At 51.2% G+C, this 23,945-nt stretch overlaps 1 protein-coding gene across 1 annotated transcript in view; it reads right to left on the reverse strand.

Annotated features, from left to right (window-relative positions):
• The window catches only part of LOC122390377 (DNA polymerase theta-like), a 119,716-nt gene that overhangs the window by 66,129 nt on the left and 29,642 nt on the right, over positions 1 to 23,945 (reverse strand). Inside the window, exons 16-27 of the mRNA XM_043383270.1 lie at positions 23,620 to 23,755; positions 21,181 to 23,392; positions 20,171 to 20,305; positions 19,624 to 19,811; positions 19,177 to 19,333; positions 13,834 to 14,015; positions 11,914 to 12,150; positions 10,979 to 11,177; positions 10,562 to 10,713; positions 8,194 to 8,338; positions 6,982 to 7,101; positions 5,448 to 5,614 (exon numbers count right to left, since the gene is read on the reverse strand). Of these exons, the coding sequence (XP_043239205.1) occupies positions 5,448 to 5,614; positions 6,982 to 7,101; positions 8,194 to 8,338; positions 10,562 to 10,713; positions 10,979 to 11,177; positions 11,914 to 12,150; positions 13,834 to 14,015; positions 19,177 to 19,333; positions 19,624 to 19,811; positions 20,171 to 20,305; positions 21,181 to 23,392; positions 23,620 to 23,755 (4,030 nt within the window). The remainder of the gene's footprint in view (positions 1 to 5,447; positions 5,615 to 6,981; positions 7,102 to 8,193; positions 8,339 to 10,561; positions 10,714 to 10,978; positions 11,178 to 11,913; positions 12,151 to 13,833; positions 14,016 to 19,176; positions 19,334 to 19,623; positions 19,812 to 20,170; positions 20,306 to 21,180; positions 23,393 to 23,619; positions 23,756 to 23,945) is intronic.

Consider the following 23,945-nt stretch of genomic DNA (forward strand, 5'->3'; position numbering starts at 1 on the left):
TAAAGGAGAGAATCACGGACAAAATATATATAACAACTACCAGAAAGAAATCTAAGCGACAGAACATATCACGCCTTAAGTTGATGAAGACTTTTCTTTGAGGTCATCATTTCTATGGAATAGTGGGCGCAAATGGTCTGGCGGTAGGTGCACCTAAAACCGTAATCAACAAGAAACTGAGCTTATGAAACACCGCAGAAGTGAGGAGAATTGGAACTCTGTAAAGTTGAAAAGCTGCATATCATACCAATCAGTCACGTTTTAGTGGCGTGAGCGGCCGATCAGCTAGCTTGACCACTGACCAGTTGATCAGCCCGCCACATCGATGCCTTGAAGCTGACCACGCTAATGGACCCGGCCAAGATGTAACGAGGAAGGGCGCAGCGCCCGTGGCTCGGCCCGCATGCTGAGTGCCGCACTCGGCCGAGGACGGTCACGTGTCTGATGCCAGTCATGTGCCGAAGAGGTGGGCACATCACAGCGACACTGCCCGCCGCGCCGCTTTGAGTCGCGCCGGGCATGTTACGCCGAGGCGTGTCTCAACTGGAAAGCTTATTGAGTTGAATGCAACTAAAGAACTGAGCCGAGGGGAACGCGCTTCATTGAAACGCTATTTTTATATAGGTTTATTATTTATAAGCCGTCATGCATCAGATTCAAGTCGAAAGACAAGTGAAGCGGTGAACTGATGAAAATCACTACAAAATAGAGCCTTATTTATGTACTCTGGCTCAGAAGCCTGTTCAAATGTGCATTGTATGATGCGGCTTCTTCAGCAGCCACCATTGGTATATATTTACGCTTCAATGCCTAATTTCAAAATCCAAACCAAGCATAATATGTGTCTTCTGATTTCACCATTTACTTTCGCAGAGTGTTCCAAGATGAACTGTACTCCGCTTTTTCCGCGGCAAACTAGCAAACTTATCACCTAAAACAATAGGTGGATGAACTTATAAGAAACAGTAGGCAGACCCAATAAACATCACCACCCGTAGCAAACTGAAAGCCTTGTGAAACTAGGCTGCAGTGAACGCTACTTGTTCAGCAAATGAGCAGCTGCATTTAAAAATGCGGTTGAGTCCGTTAAAGGCTTCATAATAAGGAGTGATACCCTTAATAAGGGAAACACATGCATAGACGAACTTATTCAAACTAGCTGAAATATTTGCAAAATTACAAAAGCTCTGAAACACAAAGCAACGAATTACAACACTGACTTAGCAAAACCCGTCTTGCCAGCCCATCTGCCGATAGACGGCCGGAGTTGCACGTAAAGCGCTGAAGCAGTGCCGTCTCCGCTCGGTCGGGGCTCCAGGGTCCGGGCTGCTCCGTCACCATTAGCGGCAGAGGTCTCCGGGGGGCTGAGCCATCCGGTCTCAGCGCCGCACGCGTCATCCGTCACCGCGGCGCCGGCAGTGAACACAGGCGTCATCAGCGCCCGCGCGTGAGACGGAGCCGGGCGCAGCAAGAGGGCAGCGTGAGAATAACAGATGGACTTGGTGAGGTCAGGGACGGGTCGGGGTCGGAGCTCCAACACGAGGGTTTAGAGCGTTGGGTGGATCGGAGTGGACGATACAGCACAGCCTGGCTGGCTGAGGGATAATGGCATCGGTCATATGATCGTTCACTTAGCACGTACCGTCGTAGCTCCCACGAACAGTCCCCGCCACCATTTGTCATTGGCTTATCACCATCATGTCATATCAGGGCGAAATAGACATGCTCATGTCTATATATTTCCTTGGTACTATTTCTACACATCGCAGGGTCGCAGCCAAGGCGATTAGGATGATAACTATTCGTACTATGAAAAGCAGAACTATCAGCACTAATGATGCTTCCCAAAAAAGCTCGTTATACATATTACTATGCTAGGATCTGGGGGGCTATCCCCAACTGTCACATTCCAGCTTAGTCATACACAATGCACCACAGCACGGGGAAACTCCCGCCTATTGAGGGGCCTGAGGGCCTATTCAGAACGGCGCCGCAGCTAAACGCTGCGAGCAGCGCTGGAAAACGCTTTGAATACCAGCAAAATGGTGAGCTAACGAGTCCAACAACATTCCCCCGCAGCAGCCTTTTTATGTTAATTCCTCATTAGTTATTGAAATCGCAAGTTTTTCACAATTAACCGACAAGCGCCATCAAAGTGATGAAAGAGACCTTATGAATATTTGACAGCCATTAAGGCGGTTTACATATTACCAGACGTGTTGCAGCGCAGAGCTGACATTAAAAAAATCTACACAACTGTTCACAAGAGGCGGCAATTTATAGATGAAGCCCCGGAGCTCAAGGCACACGAGACCACGCAATACATGTGGGTTTTTGTCATCACTGCGCCTTTCTACGCAGATGGCTATTCAATGAGGCCGTTTGTGGAGCTTCTTGAACAGCCAGTGATAAGTATGAAAATAATTAGACCAGCAAAAAACGCCCCTCGCATTATCATTTACAAGAAATCATACTTATGGAAGCTTAAAGACTTGGCAGATTCGCCTGCTCATTGTCCCTTGCTGCTATGGGATAACTAGCAACACATACAACATGATATAAGATCCTTATTTCGCAGCCAGCGATGATATTTCCTCAGCCGCCGCTCGTCCATGGCACGGCGCGGCAGTCGGCAGGGGAGGTTAGGCTGTGCCGCAGCACACCACTGTACTCCGGCACAGCCTACCGAGCTCTGACGAAACGGGCACTACGGAGCAGCTCGGCCTCGGAGGCTGGCGTGATTCAGAGGTTAGGTATAGTTTGTGAAATTCTGTCGGGATGCATGGAGATTGTTTATGGACCAGCGTTTAAGTTGAGAAAAGCCCAGCGAGCACAATAGACTCGCAGCCCACCGCCCCAACCGGTTCATCGGCATGAGTTTATGGGTCTGTTCCAGTGGTTGCTCTAACCTCCTCTAACTTCTAAGCTCCTCTAACCTCCTCTCATTTCAATAAATAATTCCAGTTGCTCTTACCAGGTAAGGTAAGAACAATAATTCCAGTCGCTCTTACCAGGTAAGGTAAGAGCACCTGGAGTTATTTATTGAAATGAGAGGTCAGAGGAGCTTAGAGGAGGTTGGAGCAACCACTGGAACAGACCCTATGTTAAAAGTTCAGCACACCACAAACCGACTCCCTCACGGTCACTTCAGCTCTGCAGCATCCCTTCTTACCTCCATCACATAGGTACCGGCTCCACAACCGGTCTAATGGAGCCACTCGGACCCCACAGCACCCATCTTCAGTCGCTCCTATGCGTGTTACGGGAAACGTGACCGAAATAGCGTGCCACATCCTAAGCCGCCGGATCCTTCAGCCCGATCGAAGCTCCACGCGCCTAACTCGCTCATATTTCGAGTGATACCACCAGTAAACAGATCACAGTTAAACACTGTCCTGCTTACATAGCCCAAAACAGGCGGCTTTCTGTTTGAGCGGCCGTTTCTCTGTCGGACAGTGGACAGAAATTTGATGTCATGATGTTCCCAAATTATTGCAAAACAAACGAATGACAATTAAGCCGGTGATAACTACGCTAATGAGGGGAGTAACACTGACGGGCGAGGCGGGCGACCATCGGAAGCTTAGAGGTCACGGCTGGCGTACGTTAGCGGTTCAAATGAGCCATCAAACTTCCTGAACCAGGTCAGCCCACTATCGATAAAAATATTAACAACAAAATTGATAGCCTACAGAAAGCAAATCACCCGTTCCTTTCTACATGGACCCAGGACAAGCACCTCAAGTCTGTTCAAACTTACAAGACTGGGGCACATTCCAGCAGCGACTATTAGTCTCAAACGGGATTGTGGTAGTCTCATGCCTAATGCTCTCCATTTAAATTCCGCTTACAAGAAAAGGTCAAAGGCCGCAGTCGATACCACTACTGATCGCTCTTAGAAATCGGCCTTGACCTTACGGATCGATGGAAAACGACAGTCTACCAGACGCTGTGACCCCGCAGAAGTCGCCCCTCCCCTCCCCGAGGTCTCTCCGAAGTGGCTCTGGGAACAGCCCGCCGCCGAGAGATGGGGAGAGCGCTAATACCGGCAATTAGCGGGTGTGGGCCCGACACTAGTCGAGAATTAGCGGCGCTAGTGGCAGCCGCCGTTGGGGAATCTGCCTCTGTCGAGCACTAACGACCGATCGGGCGTCAGCGGCTCGGGTGGACTGGCAGCAGCGGCAGGTAGGGGACGGGGCGACCAGCTGCAGCAGTGGCAGCTAGGAGACGCGGGACAACTGGAACTGTCAGCGCGGACCTGATGGACGGTACTTCAGGCATATCCCTGGCCGGGGTAGCCTATTGACATCAGAAGACCCCTACTAGATACGGCCAAAAGATTCTCAAAAATTAGCGACAGAGCGTGGATTGTCGTTACTACATAGAGAGGTCCCTCATCTTGTTATTATAGCCTCCTTGTTATTGAAGTCAACGCGGAGACGAGCCTACATGAGAGAGGACCGTGACCTTACGACCACCAACCCCGCAGACGCCGCTCCATTGTGGCAGCTCGCAGCTTCCTGTTTCTGTTTTCGCCGCCCAAACTTGGTCCGTCGCCGGGCCGACCGGCTCTGTCTGCCGAAAAACAGCGCTTCCGGCGACGGAAGTCCAACTTCCGGTTCAGCTTCCGGAAGAGCGCCGATCAGCAGCCAGGCCGGCTATGTGACCCAATACGGTACGGGAGGACAGACCGCGGGGGCGGCTAGTCGTGGGGTTGGCACCGGTTCCAAGTCGGAGGGAAACACTGATTACTTTCAACTTCCTTCAACAACGTTCTTTAACTACATACACAAAGGAGATGTAGAATGAACCGCCTGTGGTCTTTCAACACACGTCTTCAGCCCAGTATAACACGTATCCATCGCTGATCATCAATCCTCGTACGATATGCCTGATAACCACGAAGACCTTCGAGCCAGTTTGAATAATTCACCGGAATGGTTCAGCGCACCGGACGGATCTATCGACGGGTATGTTCACTGCATTATAAACCCCATCGGAGCCCACGGTCGATGTTGCTCAGCGTTCTAATTTGGTCGTGCCGTGATTTGACGCGTTGTCGATACTGTGCCGCAATGCACCCATGTATAGCGGTGCAGTATGCTCACCCGACCGGCCGGCTGGCCGCTTCAACGGCGCCCATGAAGACAGACTGACGTGATTGGTTGTTTGTTTATTGGGGCTTTAGGGCCCGCCAACTGCAAAGGTCATTTTGCGCTCATCGACGTAAGTGAGGGCGCAGGGCAAACGGAAGTGTAATGTGATCTGACGCGGTGCATGAATATCGCTGTGATATGAACTGAAGCAGAGTCACGGGATATTTTAACGTAGTTATGTGAGTAATATGATTAACTGGCGCGTCAGTGTGACACGCCGTGTGATGTGATGAGCAGACGCGGTGGTATGTTGAACTGTCGTATGACCGGGCCACGCCTCTGGCCACTCACCTGATACATGAGCTCGTCGTGTAGGTGCAGCACGAGTCGCGGAGCGCCGGCGGGGTCCTCTGACCGCCTCTCCCTCAGTCGCCGGTGGATGGCACTCGTGGCCCTCTTCACCAGGTCGGCCGCCGAGCCCTGGACCGTGGTGTTCACTGCCTGCCGCTCCGCCGCGCCTGTGAGAGGGTTACAGGAGTGGGGCAGTCAGTGGGCGGACTAAGCGGGGTGGACGGGTTACAGGAGTGGGGCAGTCAGTGGGCGGACTGAGCGGGGTGGACGGGTTACAGGAGTGGGGCAGTCAGTGGGCGGACTGAGCGGGGTGGACGGGTTACAGGAGTGGGACAGTCAGTGGGCGGACTGAGCGGGGTGGACGGGTTACAGGAGTGGGGCAGTCAGTGGGCGGACTGAGCGGGGTGGACGGGTTACAGGAGTGGGGCAGTGGGGCAGTCAGCGGGCGGACTAAGCGGGGTGGACGGGTTACAGGAGTGGGGCAGTCAGTGGGTGTATAGAATGGTGAGGCTCGGGGCGAACGGAGGAAATCAGTGCGTGATACTGAATGCCAGCGAGTGCCCTTTGAAGCCAGCGAGGGATACAATGCCTGAATGACGCTCAATAAAACCAGTGCAATCCAGTTGGCTCATTTCCTTTCAGTCCTACAAATCAGCTACAGCTCACGTCGAGTAAAGGTATTCGCTCGGGAGGTAGCACACAATATCCACTGAACATATTTGTTCACATCAATAGTCTGATTAAACTAAAACAGAATCGACCAGCGACTGCAATCGACTATGCAGCTGCAATGTTAATCATAGCTTTTCGCTGAGCTGACGTAGACGGTCGATTTGATGTGATGCACGGCTGGCTTTCATCAATAATTACGATGGTGCTCAAATTGAACACCACACCACGTCAACTAGGCGTGTGCACGTGGGACCGGTCAGCAGGTGAATAAGGTAAGACGGTAACAAAAAAGCAATTATTTGTTACAAAGGTGGTAACAAAGCGCGCATCTAGCACGGAAGAGGTAACCAAATGATTAACTTTTAAGCTTTTGATCGTTGCGCTCTTAAGCCGAGAAAAAAGCAAATAAATAGATTCAAGAAAGAAGAAACGAGCCGCGGAGTTCGATAGCGATTTTACCGAAGGCGTCAAGTGTTGCCGACGAGGTCATCATTATGCGCCCATAAAGGACTCTTGTGTAAATGAGAGGATAACACATCTGTGAAAAAGCAAAAGTCTACGACCAATCTTGATATGCATGCATCAACACGAGTCATAAAGCCAAGCGGAGGCCATGCAAACGTTTGGTGAGCTCGTTCCGAATGACATCAAGCGTGCCTAGAAATAACGACGACAGCGCATTCACTCGAACAACAAATTTCCAACTTCGACCAGAATATGACATTTAGTGTAAAATATGATGCAGTCCCGGGCCAAGTTCAGATATAGAAACGTGCCGCGCCTGAGACGCGGGCGTGACTGTCCATCGCCGACCAAAAACCCCTCAGGCTGGTCTGGGGACGTGCAGGGGTGTTCGACTCACCGCGCGCCGCCGGGCTGCCGCTGGTGATGTCGGGCAGGTAGCGACGCCGGCCGGCCAGGGTGGTCACGTACCCCTGGCGGACGCAGTCGGCTACCACCCGGGATAGGAACGGACGGATACCTGCCGGGCAGAGAACGACATTTGAGGGGGTGGGCGGGTAGAGCACGGCCGGGCGCCTGTGCTGTGCTCGGTTTGGGACGGTGTGGTCAGACAGAGCACTGTCAGGGTACGGCACAAAGTGCCTCCCCGACCCGTCATATGCCAACGATGTGGCAAAACAGCTTTTGGCTTCGAGCGATTTGAAACTAGGATTTAAAAAAGCAGCGATTTCTCCCTCGGTTTAGAGTGGAAAATGTAGTGGAAGCCATTTTAACTAACAAAACGAGCAGTCAAAAGAGATTATGAGCATCGAAAACTGGAGTACTGAAGTACTGGACAGTATGACTAAAGGCACCGCACAATCGAAAGCGATTGTTTTAATTTTGGATAGTTTTTGTCACCTAAGATACTTTTATCAAGATGATATAGATCGCGACTCAAAGTAAAAAAAAAAAAGAAGAAGAAACAGATAGATACAAACACAAGGCACTTTTCAGCCATTTGCCAGCAAGACTGATCATGTTTCACTTACCGTATGTCCTAGTCTCAATTAAAAGTTACGCTAAGCCAACGATTACAACTAACGGAATTACGTAAGCACCTAAAATAGAACGAAGTGGCTAGTCAGTTCCCTCTGAAAACCTGGCTCTTTATGGCGCTTGTTGCATCATTAGGATCGCACACAATTTAATTTAGGCCTGAGAAATTCTCTCGTGCTCACAGCACTTTGTTATTGTTCGTGAACTAAATAAAGCCGCTTCCTTATTGCTCATGACGACAGTCCTGACCCCTATCCGGAGCGTCTTTACTCCGGAGCGGAGCGAAGCGTTCACCAACGGAGAGTCCTGACCCCGATTGACGGCGAGAGTTACGGCAGCATCTAGCGTTTAGTCGGCTGCCAGCAGCATGACGTCTAACCGGTTGGCCGCGGCCATGCATCATACCAGAGTCGAATATCTCCTAAGAGCTATCGTCGGCTGCTCGTCTACCTGTCGCGGACACTGGTCCGCTAACGTGCCGTGGACAGACCACCCTTGGCCTCTTGGACAGCACAGGGAACCAAGAACCACGCGTGACAGCAGCGTGTAGCGTATAGCGCACGCTCCCACTGACCGGGAAACTGGCGGTGGAAGGTGTCCTGCAGCTGCCCGGCGCGCTCCTCGGAGACAGCCATCTGGGCGGCCAGCGAGCGTTCGCCCATGCCGTAGATGATGCCGTAGCAGAGCGCCTTGGTGTGCTGACGCTGCTCGTCCGTCACCTGCGGGAAACGTCACCATAGGTTAGGGCAGGTCAGGTCAGGTCAGGTAAGGTCAGGGCAGGTCAGGTCTAGTCACCGTCCAGTACATGACACATTTATATGGGCTCGTCAAAATTCCGTGAAGCAGTTGAAGACGTTTTGACACCGAGGCAAGTAGGACAGCTGAAAGTCAGCTTGATTTTGTTTTATATTGATCATTTATCCTTTACATGACGTCCAATCACACAGATCTAGGGCAGATGCCAATTTACAGAGCCGAGCGGCTCAGAAGCCCCCCTGTATATCGGATGCGGCTCTGCGGCCGGGCGCCATTCGACGGGCGGCCTCTCGACCCTGATGCGGGCTATGACCTCATCACGGCTGTCTTGTGCCCGTCCCCGCGGACCTGTTTGATAGTCGGACGGTGACGGGCGGGCGGCCCCGGTCGCCGGTCAGACAGAACACCGGTCGTCGAACCGGGTCACGTCGCGCCGAGGGAGTCAGATTCTGTCGTGTCACTTGGTCATGCATTGGACTGTACAATGATGCAGTGAGCTATGTTTGGCTTGGAAATAATGTGGTCAGCAAGGGGAGGAATTTCGGAAGGAATGTCGAATGTCGATGCTAGGTTTCATTGTTTGGGGTTCCTTCTTGTTCATGTGGATTGTGTGAAGGTCAGCCCAAAACAGAATTTGACACAATAGAAAGAAGCTGTTTGCTGCTTAGGTCGTTAAGTTGTCATTTCAAATGTTTGACGTAAGCCTTCCTCATGAAACATTCGTACATTGTGTCACATTTGCATGTCCAGTGATGGAGGTTTAAAAAATAACTATAATCATCATTATATCAACTATATAGCAAGATAATTTGTGTCACTTTTTTACGATCTGCTGTTTTTATAACTCCATTAGCAAAAAAGGGTGACGCGGAGCAGGTTCTCTCTAAAAACTGAGATACTGTGTGCTTGTGATAGTTGGAATCAAAGTAATGCATTGAATGCAACAATGCCAGCCGCCAGGGTCGAATGGTGTATAGCGCCATAAAACTGAGCAATAACTGAGACGATCAGTGCAGTCTGCCCACTGCCAGTCAAGGAGCCGGCAATATTATCAACAAAACATATTGTTCGCGAGCGATCGCCTATAAGAGAAAGTTAATATAAATTGTATCGTTCACCTATGATATATTGTATGTTATTGAGTTCTGTCATAAAGAAACAACTTGAAATGCGTCACCGACCCCTTTTAAACGACTTCTTCATCCTAATAGAGTTCCAACACTCTACAAAAAGCATTTCTCTTACTCTCTCCCTATTCTCTTGCTTCTCCTCCCTCTCTCTCACCCACTCACTCACTCACTCACTCACTCACTCACTCACTCACTCACTCACTCACTCACTCACTCACTCACTCACTCACTCACTCACTCACTCACTCACTCACTCACTCACTCTCTCACATCCCTTCCACGCAGTCCACCTTCACTCCGACCTCAAAAGCCCGCACCCTTTGTTGGGTCTACCTCAACAGTGATACGGACAGCCCAAAAGGCCAAAACCATCCTTTAGCAAGGAGAGAAAGGAAGGGGAGGAGGATGCAGTCAACCAGATGTTCCACCAATCGAGCAGGAAGATTAAGTATGTACCGGCGGCGGGAACGGGGTACACTACCGTCACAACCACCACGGTTCGCCCGGCAGATGGACAGCCGCCCGGAGGAAGACCCTGGCGAGCGGTCACGGAGGCCGACGGACAGATCGGGGCTTCACGCCGGCGATCGGACGCGGCCGTGACCTTCTCTAATCGGTGCCACAGTCATGGCGACGGTGTTAACCACTTACGTAACATATGCATACTCCCAACGTCCAACATACCATACTACCACAACATACCACCGACACACGATGTCTATCGCCAAAGGTACCATCCCACTGACTCTGCACAGAGTACAGAGTACAGAGTACAGAGTACAGAGTACAGAGTACAGAGTACAGAGTACAGAGTACAGAGTACAGAGTACAGAGTACAGAGTACAGAGTACAGAGTACAGAGTACAGAGTACAGAGTACAGAGTACAGAGTACAGAGTACAGAGAGAGAGAGAGAGAGAGAGAGAGAGAGAGAGAGAGAGAGAGAGAGAGAGAGAGAGAGAGAGAGAGAGAGAGAGAGAGAGAGAGAGAGAGAGAGAGAGAGAGAGAGAGAGAGAGAGAGAGAGAGAGAGAGAGAGAGAGACGGCTGCTGACGCACCTGCTCGGAGTTGACCCCGGTCCAGGCGGCAGCGATGAGACGGAACGGGTCGCCGTGCCGGTCGAACAGTCGCTGCAGCCGCGACTCGCCACTCAGATGAGCTAATAAACGCAGCTCGAGCTGGCAGTAGTCGGCCGACACCAGCGTCCAGCCTGGGGACAGGTTGGTACAGTCAACACGGGCAGACACCATAACTCAGCCTGGGGTTAGATCAGATGAACAGTCCACACGGCTTACCAGCAGCTACAATGGGGAACACGCCAGATAAAGTACCTATATGGTAAGAGCAGCTGTGGTCTTGTGCAAACGGACTGCGGAGATCATCGACACAAAAGAAGGAAAAAAACCGGGAAGACTTTTTCTCACTGAGAGCATACTAGACAACAGCCGCCTCATATTCTCCCGACCACTACTGACCTGGCGGCGCCACGAAGGCGCTGCGCAGGCTGACGCTGCGCCCGCCGGTAAGGCTGAAGTCGCGCGGCACTGTCTGCAGACTGGGCTCGTGCATGGTGACCCTCCCGGTAGCAGTATGGGTAAACCACCGGCCGCGCACCACCCGTCGACTGCCGTCCGTGCCGGTACACTCGGCCTCCCGCTGCAGCGGCTGGGCTATCTGGGCGGACACACGGCGGGGGAAACAAAATGTTTGTCAAGTAATCTTGGTGAGTGCGAACGATCGCAGCTCGAAGAAAACGACGAGAGCGAAAGAGGGGAGGGCGCGGAAAGATGAGCGTCGCAGGAGTGATCTTTGAAGTTTATACATGCGATTTTTTAGCTGAAATTTGTTTCAGCCACAAGGAACAAAAGACCGCTAATAAGGGTATTGTAATTGTTGAAAACATCCCAGCAATGCGGACGTAATATCCAGAGCCACGGTTATTACATCCCGGGAAATTGGCCGCAGACATACTTGCGCCAACAATAACAGTGCGCATAAATTGGACTCACTACAAATAACCTCGAGCTGACTCATACACAATTAGCTAGAGTGGGACAAAAACTCCGTAACAGCTAATCACATAGCTCAGAAAGGCTGCAGGGATATTACCCGCTAGACTTAACGGACTATTTGGTATTTTGTAGAAAATGAATCGGTTCATCAACCTTGAATTTATTTGGATTTTCATTAATTTGTCATCGTATTTGAAACGAGGCTTCGCTGTCCAAGTCAACACATTCACTGGTAGGTAGCCATTCATATTTCACATGATGTACAAAAAACATTAATGCATACACCCAGGCTAAAAGCCAAACCAGTCATCTCAGCCGCCTGTCCCCGTCATATCCGCCCAACACGGCTCCGCTGTAACCCCAGACCGGGCCCTCCGACAGGTCCCCACCCCTCTCACCATGGTCAGCACGTGGGTCAGCTTCCTCCACTCGATAACGAGGTCAATGACCGGGTGCAGGTGGCGGATGCGCAGCAGGGCCTCCCGGTTGGTGGGCAGCGGCCGTCCGCGGCGGGTGCGCGGGCCGCGGCCGCTGCGCCGCCGCCGGGACAGCGCTGGCTCCTGGATGTCTGTCCCCGGGTCCTGACCGGGGAGCTCGACCGGCTCGGCCGGAAGGCCCAGCTCGCAGAACAGCAGCTGAGGAAGACAGGAAGATCGGGTCAGACACACACGGGAGGCAAAGCTGTGACACAAACGGTGGGTTTGAGGTCAGGCCCTGACAAGTGACGGGGACTAAATATAGGATAAGCAGGGGATACAGAAAAAAGCGTAGATGACAGATTTGCGTCATTAAAATGGCCACTAGAAACCAAAACAAGGCACCAGCTAGGATGCAAGGTTTCACATAAAAATAATATTTACATTTGGCATGACTCCAGCTGAAAGTAAACTCGAGCCTATCAACTAGGCAATATACACACAAGAAAATACAGATCAAAATTCGAACTAGACCCACACAGCAATCTCGAAGCTGACCACGACTCGATGTGAAACCGGAGAGCAATCTCAGTGAGCCAATATTAGCCGACTGATGCAACACTTTCAGTAGAACAGCTCAATATGACACGCACAGCTAAAATAACTGACTAGCTCCAAAACGAGCACTTCTCAAATCAGGATCCGGTTCGAGTGTCACACCTGACACGACTCTGGCTGACGGAAGGTGTCATCGCTGTCATCGAGTGTCGTTCGTTGACATGTCACGGTAGATGACATGTCACGAGACACGATAGCTGACACGAGCCAGTCACACGAGCTCACCGCCAGTAATATCGATTGGCAAACGATTCTCCGTCGAATGGCTCGGATGCCCGGGGTATTAGCGGGATATCGATCAAAATCAGGGACAATGTCATATTTTAAGTTATGCTGCTAACAGAACTGCGACTGTGCAACTCGGACGGTATGTGGAAAACCGATAGGTACGACGAGGTTAAAATCAGTGTTCCAGCGCAGCAGAATCCCTATTGATATATGGAAATTCATCGATTGGTGTGCTGAATGGGTGACCAAATGTCAGTCCAATCAGGCCAGCCATTGTGCAACTATCGCAGGTGGAGTTCACTGTTGTTACGCTCCTGACGCAGCGTGTCCCACGCTCCACAAACATCACATATGTGCATCAAGAGGAAAATAAGTAATTGTCAAAACAAGGGAGGCATAAATCACAATCACTCGGCTTCAACTGAGGCACCGTTTCCTTTAAACTTCCACCGCGGACTACGATGTCAGTAATAACCACCTTTAGCTCGCTGGGTAAAAAAAAAAATCACGCAAAAAGCGTGCTTTAGGGAGCATCGCCAAGCCAGTTGTCCATGGATACAGGTGTATAATCTCCCCAATTTGCCAATCACTAATTTCCGCTTGCGATACTGGGGCTCCTGGCACGGCAACACATGAGACAATAAATGGCAATATGTGCAGCATTCGATGCCGCATCACGATGAAGACCGAGCATAAAGCTGAGATATTGCGACGCAATAAGATATCGGAGACGTATGCCTGACATGGTCTGTCACCTCGGAAGAAGCAATGAGGCGAACATCGAGTGGCATTCTACAGAGCAGCAGTGCAGAGCCAATAGTGCACAGCCACCGGAGACAGGCCGAGGAAGCGCACATGATTGAAATCGAATAGGATAAGAGTGCAGACAAGCAGAAGCAATAACGTGCATAAATAGCTAAAATAAGTAAGAAACCACGCAGATAAACGTCGGAGCTGAACCAAAAGGTCATCAATAAGCACAAAAATATGGACATGCGTGTGCGTGTTGCGTGACATGGAACTCAGATGCAGTTCGCCATGTTGGGACAGTCTCACCCGTCCGACGTCGGCTGCCGAGGCGAGGCTGACGCGCCTGCCGGCCAGCCTGTGCGCCTGCCGCTCCAGGTCGGCCCTCAGCCTCTGCAGCAGGCTGACCTGTGCCTGCAGGCGTGCACCATCCACCGGCATCCCTGCCTGCTCCAACACGGCCAGCGCGGCGGCCAACGGCATCTCCACGTCTGCCGGACACAGGGCCAGCTGCTCAGGAAGGGAGTACATATACGCGGTTTGCTGAACAATGTGACTGCGGCATTGGTGGAAATCAGGGTTGGCAAATTTATGCCAGCAGCCGGTTTAAACCGGTTTAATCCATGGATTAAACCGGCTGGCATAAACTAATTTAAGCCACCCCGGTTTAAACCAGTGTGCACCAACATAATAAATGCCACTTACGTTAACTTGTCGTAACATCACTTGGGTTAAACTGCTTCTTCTCTTCCCATTTTCTGTACACACCTTTCAATTATACATGCTAACTTGTAATGTTTTTTTTCCTGGGGGTTAACTTATGTCATTCATTATTGATCTGTATCACCCTGCATCAAATGTTTATTTTGATTTGCATAGGTGGTTCATGGAATGAAAAGTCTTGGAGACAGCTTCAATAAAGAACCCAATTTCAATTTTATGAGAAGCTGTAGCAAACATGACCTAATGCCAAATGCATGGTGCAAGGATCAGTGAATGGTAAGGCCCTAAGAACTATCATACAGAACATTGCCTATTTACTAGGGAACTGTCTATTGCTGAAGCAGTCAGTGACACTAAACAAAGGAATTGGCAGCACGGCCACCATTATAGGCTCCAAAGTTAATGTAAAAAACAATAATAAGTGTGATTAGTTAGGGACACTGTTATACCAAGAAAACAACATGCGCTACCTGAAGAAAACAGAAACCATAGGAACATTCCAGAAGATTTATAAATGATGAGTTGTTACAATGGTTTGCTGTGCAATTAACAAAAAATCACATAATGGGTGATACCATGATAAATAATTTTTCTAGTGTTACTGGCCCAGTCCCCAGACGATTGGTCAGAATACATTTTATATGTAAAATAAAGTGAGACTTTCAACTGGTAAACCGAATGTTAAGATTAGAATGTGCTTATGCCTTATACCTACTTTGTTTCTTAGCTTAATTACCTACTGACCAGATTATCAACATAATCACATGCCAAAATGTTGACATAATACCAAATGACACGGCATTGACTTCCTGCACTCTGCACAGTCACCAACGAGTACACTGACCCACAAGATAAGTTATAGTAGATGTTTTAACTGAAGGTGGTTTTCATTAATTTAAGCCGGTTTAAACCGGTTTAAACCGGTTTAAACCACTGGCTGGCATAAATTCAATTTAAGCCGGCTTTTATCCAACCCTGGTGGAAATAATGAGTTGTTGACTGTATGTTTCAATAAAAGGGCACGAACCAGTATATACTGGTTCGTCCCCTAAAAGGCGTCGTATGACGCCTTTTAGGGGTGACAAAAAGGTGATCGAGAGAGCGCACCCTGTTCGTGCAGAAGACGTACGAGAGGATGTTTCTAACAACTTGTGCACGGTACCAACCTTACTAACCGGTGTCGGCATGTGGCACGTGCATTAGAGGTCACTACATGCATCGGGAAATTGGAATAGTCATAGGTACTTGGTAGAATCACCCGTCCGTCGTTTCCATCATCAGGACATTCAAATCCTTTTCCTCCATGCCGCAACCCTCGATCCGGGCTGGACAGACAACTTTATCTTATGCGGGCTCCTCCCTAGGAGGGCATTGCTGCTCCCGAGAACACATACGGTCGGCCTGTCCCTTCGGACGGGCTCAGCCCTGGTGACTTTCTAGGGTGTCTACTCAGACCAATGTCTCCCCCTAATTCCTACCATCCTTCCGGCCCTGAAATGATCTTGTCAGACCGAAAGGACCTAACCCAACAAAACAAACAATAAACTTGGTAGAATGCATGAAGGTACCCACAAAAAAAGATCGCAGATGAATCGGTCCAGTGGTTGCTGAGATATAATCCTCGCAGAAGCGTGACCACGGCCGGATATTCGGAAAGTTCCGTTATTCTACGAAATACTTAGCTTTGCTCGCTCGCTCTAATCAAATCAACAAGCAAAATATTCAGAGATGGAGGTCGAGCAATGCTTTGCACGAAGCTAGCTTTGGAGCAATTCATATTCGCACAGGCACGGATTTTGATTCAATATTATTCCATTGAATTGAATTAAACCTGAACCCCAAAGTTCTGAGGTGAATGATGATGGTCGGATCGAACGACCATGATATTCGTAATATTACGCAACTATGTTTAACTCAAAAACATTTGCTTGGCATGTTTCCCAATCCCTTGTTCCCGTTCACTCTCTAACACCAATCCATGTTTCTGTGAAGCATCGCGAGACAATACAGTTAAGTAATTTACTCAGACATCATTCCCGTCCAGACTGACGGCTGACGCAAAACAATGTTTGCCGGGTACTCTGCGTTGCGTAACGGTCAGGCTGTGCTCCCTCTCCCCATGGTATCTGTTTCCCAGCTGCATCCGGTGGCGGACAGTCCCGCACCCGCGCCTCTGAGTGCTCAGTGCGGTAGCACCCATCGGGCGCCGATGGTAGGCCGGTCAATTAGGCCCTGACGCCCGCAATTAGACGCACCGAGCCGCAGGGGCCGGCCGGCCGGGCCCGCAGGGACACAGTGCAAAAACCCGCCACACCGCAGCCGCGCGCCGCCCGGATAAGGCGATTTGGCCGGCGGCCGAGGCGAGCAACAGGCGCCGCGTGAGAGTGTTTGTTTCTAACCGCCCGTCCAATCAGGGCTGGAGGCTGGCCGCCCGGTCACTTGAAATGGTTGACACGCACGCTTTTCAACGCGCCGCGTGGTGAAGCAAGCGTAATCCCAGAATTCAATTTGAGCAGCGGCAAAGAAAAACGTGTGGAACCCCACAAATACCAAATGCACTCACCAGCAAGCGTGGTAACGCTAATCTGAGTGAATTTGCGAAGGGATTAGGCAACCGACACGAATTACGTTCAACACTTCCGTAAAACAGAGTAGAAATACCGGAAGCTACAAAGTCAGCGACTTTGATCCGCGTCTTATCCGATAAGACGGAGACCAATTACTATAAATGAAAATAGCGCATTTGTTTGTGTTTGTCGCATTTGTTTGTCTACCCCTAAACTTTAGCACAGCCGATGCCTGAAACCATACGCTGGGTAAACGCTCGTCATAAGACATTAGTGAGGCGGCACGCGATATGGACAAACACATTTACCTTAATGGCTCCGAAATCACACACATCATCAGAGCTACAATTATGTATCGGGCCATAGGGTGTGTCAATCTCGTCGCAGCGTATGAAGACGAATTAAATTCCCAGCGTCCGAGCATATCAAGAATGCCCACGTTGGGAAACGGGTTATTATTGGGCTTATATTGAAGGCGCTAGCCAGATGGATAGATACCCAAGGGCTGATGAATACCTAAAACAATATTCGTTTCTTCATCTCTATTCTTTATGAATGAGTATAGCCCTCAAACGGTAATAACATCGGCCGTACAATACACTAAAGCAACAAGTTTTATTATCAGCATTAACCCTCGCCCGTATTGGTGTTTTTCCAGCCGCGAACGTATAAGGGGGGGGGGGGGGGTCCGTTGGACCCCCCCTTGCCGTTTTGCCCCTGATCGAGCTAGAGCTTCGCGGAAAAAAACGAGCGTGTTGCCCGTGACGAGAGGAAGCCGATGATACCTAATTTTAAGGTCCTAGGTCATTGGTTGACCTTGCAGGTCAGGTCAATGACCCAAAGGTCGGAAAATCGGGACCTGTTAGAACGTCGTAAAGTATGGCTGCTATGGGGTTTTCCGGGGCGCTGATCACGAATATCATGTTAGTTATGATCACAGATGATGTCTTTATGCATTTAGTCCAGGTCGGGTCAGGTCAGGTCAGGTCAACCAGTAGGGGTCCTGCCGGGTATTCCTAGTAGGTGTCAACCGCCTCTGACAGCTTCGTAACATGTTACGAAGGCACCAAAACTACTTCGTAAATGTTCATATGGTTGCTAAATTCGAATTCAGCTCCAAAAACTGGCCTAGAAACATGTAAAACTCGAAAAAGTGAACCGAGGTCACCAAAGGTCAATGACCTGACCTGACTTTCAGGTGACCTTGACACCCACCCTAATGCATGGGGGCAACATCATATGACATGTTTGAACGCTTGAAACCACGAAAAGACTGCAAACGCGCGGCTAATGCGAGCCGACATACGCCGAATCGCGATTCCGGCCAAATATGGTCTCGAAAAGTAGGTCACAGGTCAAAGGTCATTGGGGTCAGGGTCATGAAATTTTCAGGGTAGGTGTAAAATTGATTAACGCGAGGGTACTGAAAGTTTCGTCGCGATCGGCCGCTTTTTACGCGAGTTATTCGCGAAAAACCATGGGGGGTCCGTTCGATCCCCCCCCCCCCCTATACGGGCGAGGGTTAACTAACATTTCTGATACATAGGCCGCCGATTATTTTGAAACCAACCCGCTGGGATTCAAATGAAAACAAATACCAGCCTCTCGTGCAGTTTAGCTACAATTGTATTCAGCACACTCAATGAATTCAAATGAGCAGTTATCGGCAAAATCCCCACTCGATGGTCCGGATACAGTTTAAACCTGGGAGCACTGAACTGAATGATGCAACTGCCGCCTAAGTTTGTATAGCAGCCTGGGAGCCGCGCAGGCGGTGTTCAATCATCCGCGTTCACTGGGTACTGTTTCATCAGGCATTATGTAATATGTATAGCAGGACTATGTTTAATGAGGAAGTGTTAGTCAGTGGTTACACAGTCTGCCTGTGGCCGGGCTATAGTAGGAGTGCGAGTGTGATGAAAATGAACTGGAATGCTGGGCAAGTGGGGTGCCAGGTCAGAGTTTGGGCCGATTGATCACCGATGCGCAGTAATAACTCAGCCAGTTCGTTATGTAACTTTCTGACAGGGAAGGCCTGGGTTAGAGGGAATTAGTCCATTATAGGCCGGATGAAGGGTGACGAGCAGCTGAGTGTCAGCCGTGAAGGTTTATCATTGATAAACTACATCGTCGACAGTTTCTTTATAGTCGCCTTAAGTTTATTTATAGGGACGACCGCTTGAGTAAAGCTTGGATAGGTATAGATTCCAGTTGACATTCAACAAAAAGGTAAAAACACGACAAGCCTCATCTATAAATTGGCGACCTTTTGTTGCTAAAATGTTATGTGTAACTGGACCGATAGGTTCTGCTCTCAGCAACCAGTACCAATAATCCCATTTCCACCGGTGCAGCTGCTGACCTGTGAACGCCGCCCAGAGTCCGTCCTGCTTCAGTCGGTGTTCCAGCGAAGTCATCACCGTATCGGTGAGCAGCGCCGCCGCCACTGCCATCTGTTGGCCGGGGCCCGAACTGGCAGCCGCCACCAGGTGGCGGTCGGGCAGCAGCACCCTCTCAGCCTGCACCCGAGAGGAACGAAAAGCAGATCATAACCCCAAAACACACGTTACGCGTGTTGACATTTAGTTTTCGACTGGGAAATAACACGCAAGACCCAGGAGGATAAAGCTTAGAATGTATACGATAAAAATCAAGAAGAAACATTTTCCCTGATTTAAGTTACTGAGTCATGTTCTCAGCCATCGATCAATGTTGAGTACGACACTCTCCACCCCATTCCCATCCCCGACTATCCCTGATCCAACTCCTCTCCTCTGTAATCCCATCTATCCCCTCCTCCCTCACTGACCAGCTTATGCAGCGGCAGCTCCTCGGTGGCCGGGTCCAGGAGCCACGCGGCCACGGCCGGGTCCCTGAGCTGGGCGGCAGCCCGGTCCGCCAGCTCGGGAGGTAGCAGCGCCAGCCAGCGCCGGCAGCGGTGGAGGACAACGGTCAGCTCCGGGCGGGACAGCAGCGCCGACAGCCACGACCGGCACTCTACGGGGTAAGAGCCGAGGTACGGGGGGGAGGAGAGGTGTGTTAGAGATTGAAGAGGGCAGCACCATGCGATTTACATAATATAAAGCTGATAAGACATGCATAGGAAGTAGTAGCCAGGTAAGTCTCAGTCTTCGGAATCCAGAGATCCAGAGATATTACCCTGGTCTTACTTTTTTAAATCAAAGGTAAAAAACGTTTAAGACCAGGGTAATATCGTGATTGAGTTTAGCTTCATAAACGTAATACCGCTTGACGCTTTCTGAAGCAGCACCGCGCCGCGAACATCCACGCAGCCCCACCATCAGACCGTACCACGGATACCGAGGATCCGTGGCGCTTCTACCACGATTACTGACCTGCACTGAAGCCGACCGTCTCCAGTGAGACAAAGAACGCCCTCTGATCGGGGCCGAGCACGGCGAGACCGGTCACCCGTGCGCCGTCGCGGAGGGCGAGACCGGCCGGCTGGGAGCGGTGCCGGCGCAGGGAGGCTGAGCGAGAGGTCACAGAGGTCACAGGGGTCACAGCCGGGCCACAGAGGTCGCACAGGGGTCAGAGAGGCCACAGAGGTCACACAGGGGTCAGAGCCGGGCCATAGAGGTCACAGGGGTCACAGAGTCGGGCCACAGAGGTCACAGGGGTCAGAGACGGCCCACAGAGGTTAATCACGGTCAGATAGGTAACAGGGATTTAAACCTCGCCTGTATTGGTCTTTTACAGCGTCTTACGAGTAAGAGGAGTCAGAGGAGTCAGACGGGTCGGAGGAATCAGGAGTCACACAGGTCAAATTTGGTCAGGGTTATGCACGGTCAGGGTCATACAGGTCAGTGCTCTGGTTGAAAGTAGAAATAGCAGATGAGATGTTAAACAGAAAGCTATGTTACTGCGCGACAGGAAGGGGAGCGGGATGCAGCACCGGTCATTGATTACACCTGACCGGTGTCCGGGGATTTCCGATAGAACACCGAACACTGATTATGCTCCTGCTACGTGCTCATCAATAGATTAACGTATTCTTTGCTGACTGTAAAACTGCCACATGCATCATAATCCTTTGTTTATTCGTTCCTAGTCCTGGCCATGAAGTTCAAGGACGGCATCTAATTCATATTTAACCTTGGCCGTCTGTTAAAATAAACGAGTCGCCTCTTCGTCCTTTCACTGAACATCCTCCGCCTTCGCATTCCAGAACTACTGGTCTTTTTCAGTCGTAAGTATTTCCTTCCTCCCTAGTACACAATAAATCATTGCAAACATGTTCATTTTTCCATGACCCCTCCATATCCACATTTCTTCATGTACCAAAACCATGCATTGATACATAAAAGAATCCCCTTATTCCCCTCTCCCTCGAGAAGGCCCCTACCTGCTCTGGGCGTCTCTCGCTCCACCGCCAGCGCCAGGCAGACGCGGCGCCACCGGCCCAGGGAAGCCTCCTTCAGCTGACACCAGTCGGCGCCCGGTCCGCTGACTTCACAGACCTCCGGCCACGCCGCCGGACCGCCCGTCCCCCGGGGAACGATACAGTCCTGTCGGACCGCGGCCGGAGTCCGCTGGGGTTCCGCCGGGGTAGGGGAGGTGGGTGGAGGGAGGCCAGAGCCCCCACCACCCCTCCTTGTCGTCTTGGTTGGCTTGGAATGTTGGCGATTGGAGTGAGGCGTACGAGTGTTCTGAGTTTGGTCTTTGCCTTTCGATGGCAGGCGCTGCACCGATGTTAACGATTTGAGACCGGGCTCGAGATGTCCTGTGCGAACTGGTTCTGTCACTCCAGCAGGGCTGATGCGTTTGCTGCTACGACACTCCTCACCAAACAGCGGCGAGGAGCTGGGACGCTTGGCCGGCCGGACGGGAGCGGGGGTGACCGCCAGTGGGGAGATCACCTGGGCTGGGGAGGTATTGGACTCTCTGGAGTGCCGTAGCAATCGGGCACTGCGCCGAACTCCAGAGTCGGCCGAGAGACGAGCATCGTGATGTTCGCTCGACTGGGATGCAGCAGAGACTACCTGTTCCTTGGTGTTTCGGGCAGGAGAGACGTTCTCCTTGAAACTCAGCTCGTCCAAGTTGAGCTGTTCTACGGTAAACGCGTCTTCAAACATGGCAGAGGTTATCAGATTTGAGCCCATGCTGTCTCTGGCAGACTTGAAGCTGGCTTCGTTCTTATTCGCTGATGCCATTTGATCATATCGAATCGAGATCTTCTTCGCGCTCTGCGTCTCATCAAAACCAAAGTCGATCTCCTCTGAGTTGACTGGGTAGATAACGATGCTGCTCCTGTTTGCTGAACTCACACAACTCTGGTCTGACCTTGCGGCTGACATATTCTGTCGCGGGGTAACCTTCTTTCCCGTGCTGCCGAGCCCGGCCGCCGACCGCGAGTCGATCTCGAAACTGTCGAACAGGTCTGTGTTGGACTGGGAGGAGAAGTTCAGGGCTTCATTGTCCGACAGACGGTGCCTGCCGCGGCCGGCGGAGGCGGTAGCTGAGTCAGGGGTTGGCCCAGGGGTCACTACCGTGGCCAGAGGAGGGGCAGGAGTAGCGAACAGGTCACGAGGCGGGACAGGTCCTGGTGTGACGGCGTGGGAGCTCCGGAGCTTGCCCGGCTGTGGTGTCGATTCCGCTACAGCTGCCGAATTTGTATTCAATCCGGCAATAACAACGTGCTTGCCAGTAACAGTTGCAGTTGTTTCAGTAGCTACAGAGCTAGCTAACGAGCAAGTTCCTGCCGTAGCAGTAGTTCTTGTCGAAGAAACCACGGCAGAAGCTCCAGTGGTAGTGACAGCTCTAGACGAAGTGGCCGCAACAGACGCAGCAGCAGCAGCAGCAGCGGATCGGGTACGCAGCGCCGGTGATCTCGGACCGTCCTCTGGTGACTCGGCCTGCAGACACGGTGACCCGGCGCCGGTACCGGCGGTAGCTGGGGTCGAACCCTGTCCGCGCCGCCGGCCAAACAGGGCGTGCGAGAGCCGCCTCCGGCGCCGCCGGCGCTCGGCACTGGTGCTGTTGTACCGCTGGGCGACTGATGGTGGTATAAGATCACCACCCTGGTCAGCGGAAGGATGGTCAGAGCGCTGGGCGGCAGGGGTCGAGAGGTTCGTCTCACCGGCAGGCGGTGGCCGGGAGGGCTGAGGTGGGATGTGACTGGGCTTCTCAGCAGGCTGAGATTTGGGCTCAGAGTGGGTAGACGAGCTGGGCTTTGCTTGGGCGTCGGACGATGAATTGTTTCCGGACGAAGGTTTGTGCCCAATGCAGGGAGCCTGATCAGTGGATGGTTTAGACTTATCCGTTCTATCCTCTGCTTTAACTTCTGGAGAATGACCGCCTGACTTCACAAGCTTCTCAGTAGCCATCAGCTCACCAGCAGGATTGCTGGACGGTCTGTCCAGGGAAGCGAAAGCACCAGAGGACGACTCAGTCCGGGTAACATCCTTCGCTGGCGGGATCTTCCCACTACCCGCACTCCCATGGTCTCTCCGGCTCGCTTCACTGTCACCCTCGTCATCACTACTCGACTGAGAGCTGTCCCCGTCCAGCACAGCCTCTCCGGTGCCCCAGGCGATGCCGGTCATGCCGAGGTCGCTCTGGAAACGAAGAGAAAATCCGTCAGATCAAGAATTCGCAACGTGATATTAATCTAGAGAGTCAGCATGGTGAGTTAGTAAAATGTGACAGCAGCAGATAGCTTACTGTTAGCCACATCACATAACAAACTGAGATTTTGGATGATATCTTCAGATCAAACCACATCCCAAAAAAACTCTCAACAGGTGATAATATCTTTGAGAAAATGTCGAACGTCGCCCCTCACCTCCACCAGTTTCCTGGCCTCCAGCACAATCTCCCGCGCCGCCTCCGCCACGGGGATGTAGCGGCAGCCGTCCACACATATCTGGGTGCCGCCGGAGACGGCCAGGAGGGCCGGGTCCGCCTCCTCGTCCGTGGCACTGCAGTTAGGGCGGGAGGGACGGACGACGGTTAGATGGGGTGGTGATGAGAAGGGTCCAGTCCACTAGTCTTGGTGCAGGTGAAGTGAAGGTGGGTATTCTACGATCAACTTTTTCATATTTGCTCTATAAAGTTCAGAATTAATAAATCATAACAAAATAAATAAGAAAAATTCGAAGTCGTGAACAT

This window comes from Amphibalanus amphitrite, unplaced genomic scaffold (assembly GCF_019059575.1).
Source record: "Amphibalanus amphitrite isolate SeventyFive unplaced genomic scaffold, NRLGWU_Aamphi_draft 000394F_arrow, whole genome shotgun sequence".
Taxonomy (NCBI): domain Eukaryota; kingdom Metazoa; phylum Arthropoda; class Thecostraca; order Balanomorpha; family Balanidae; genus Amphibalanus; species Amphibalanus amphitrite.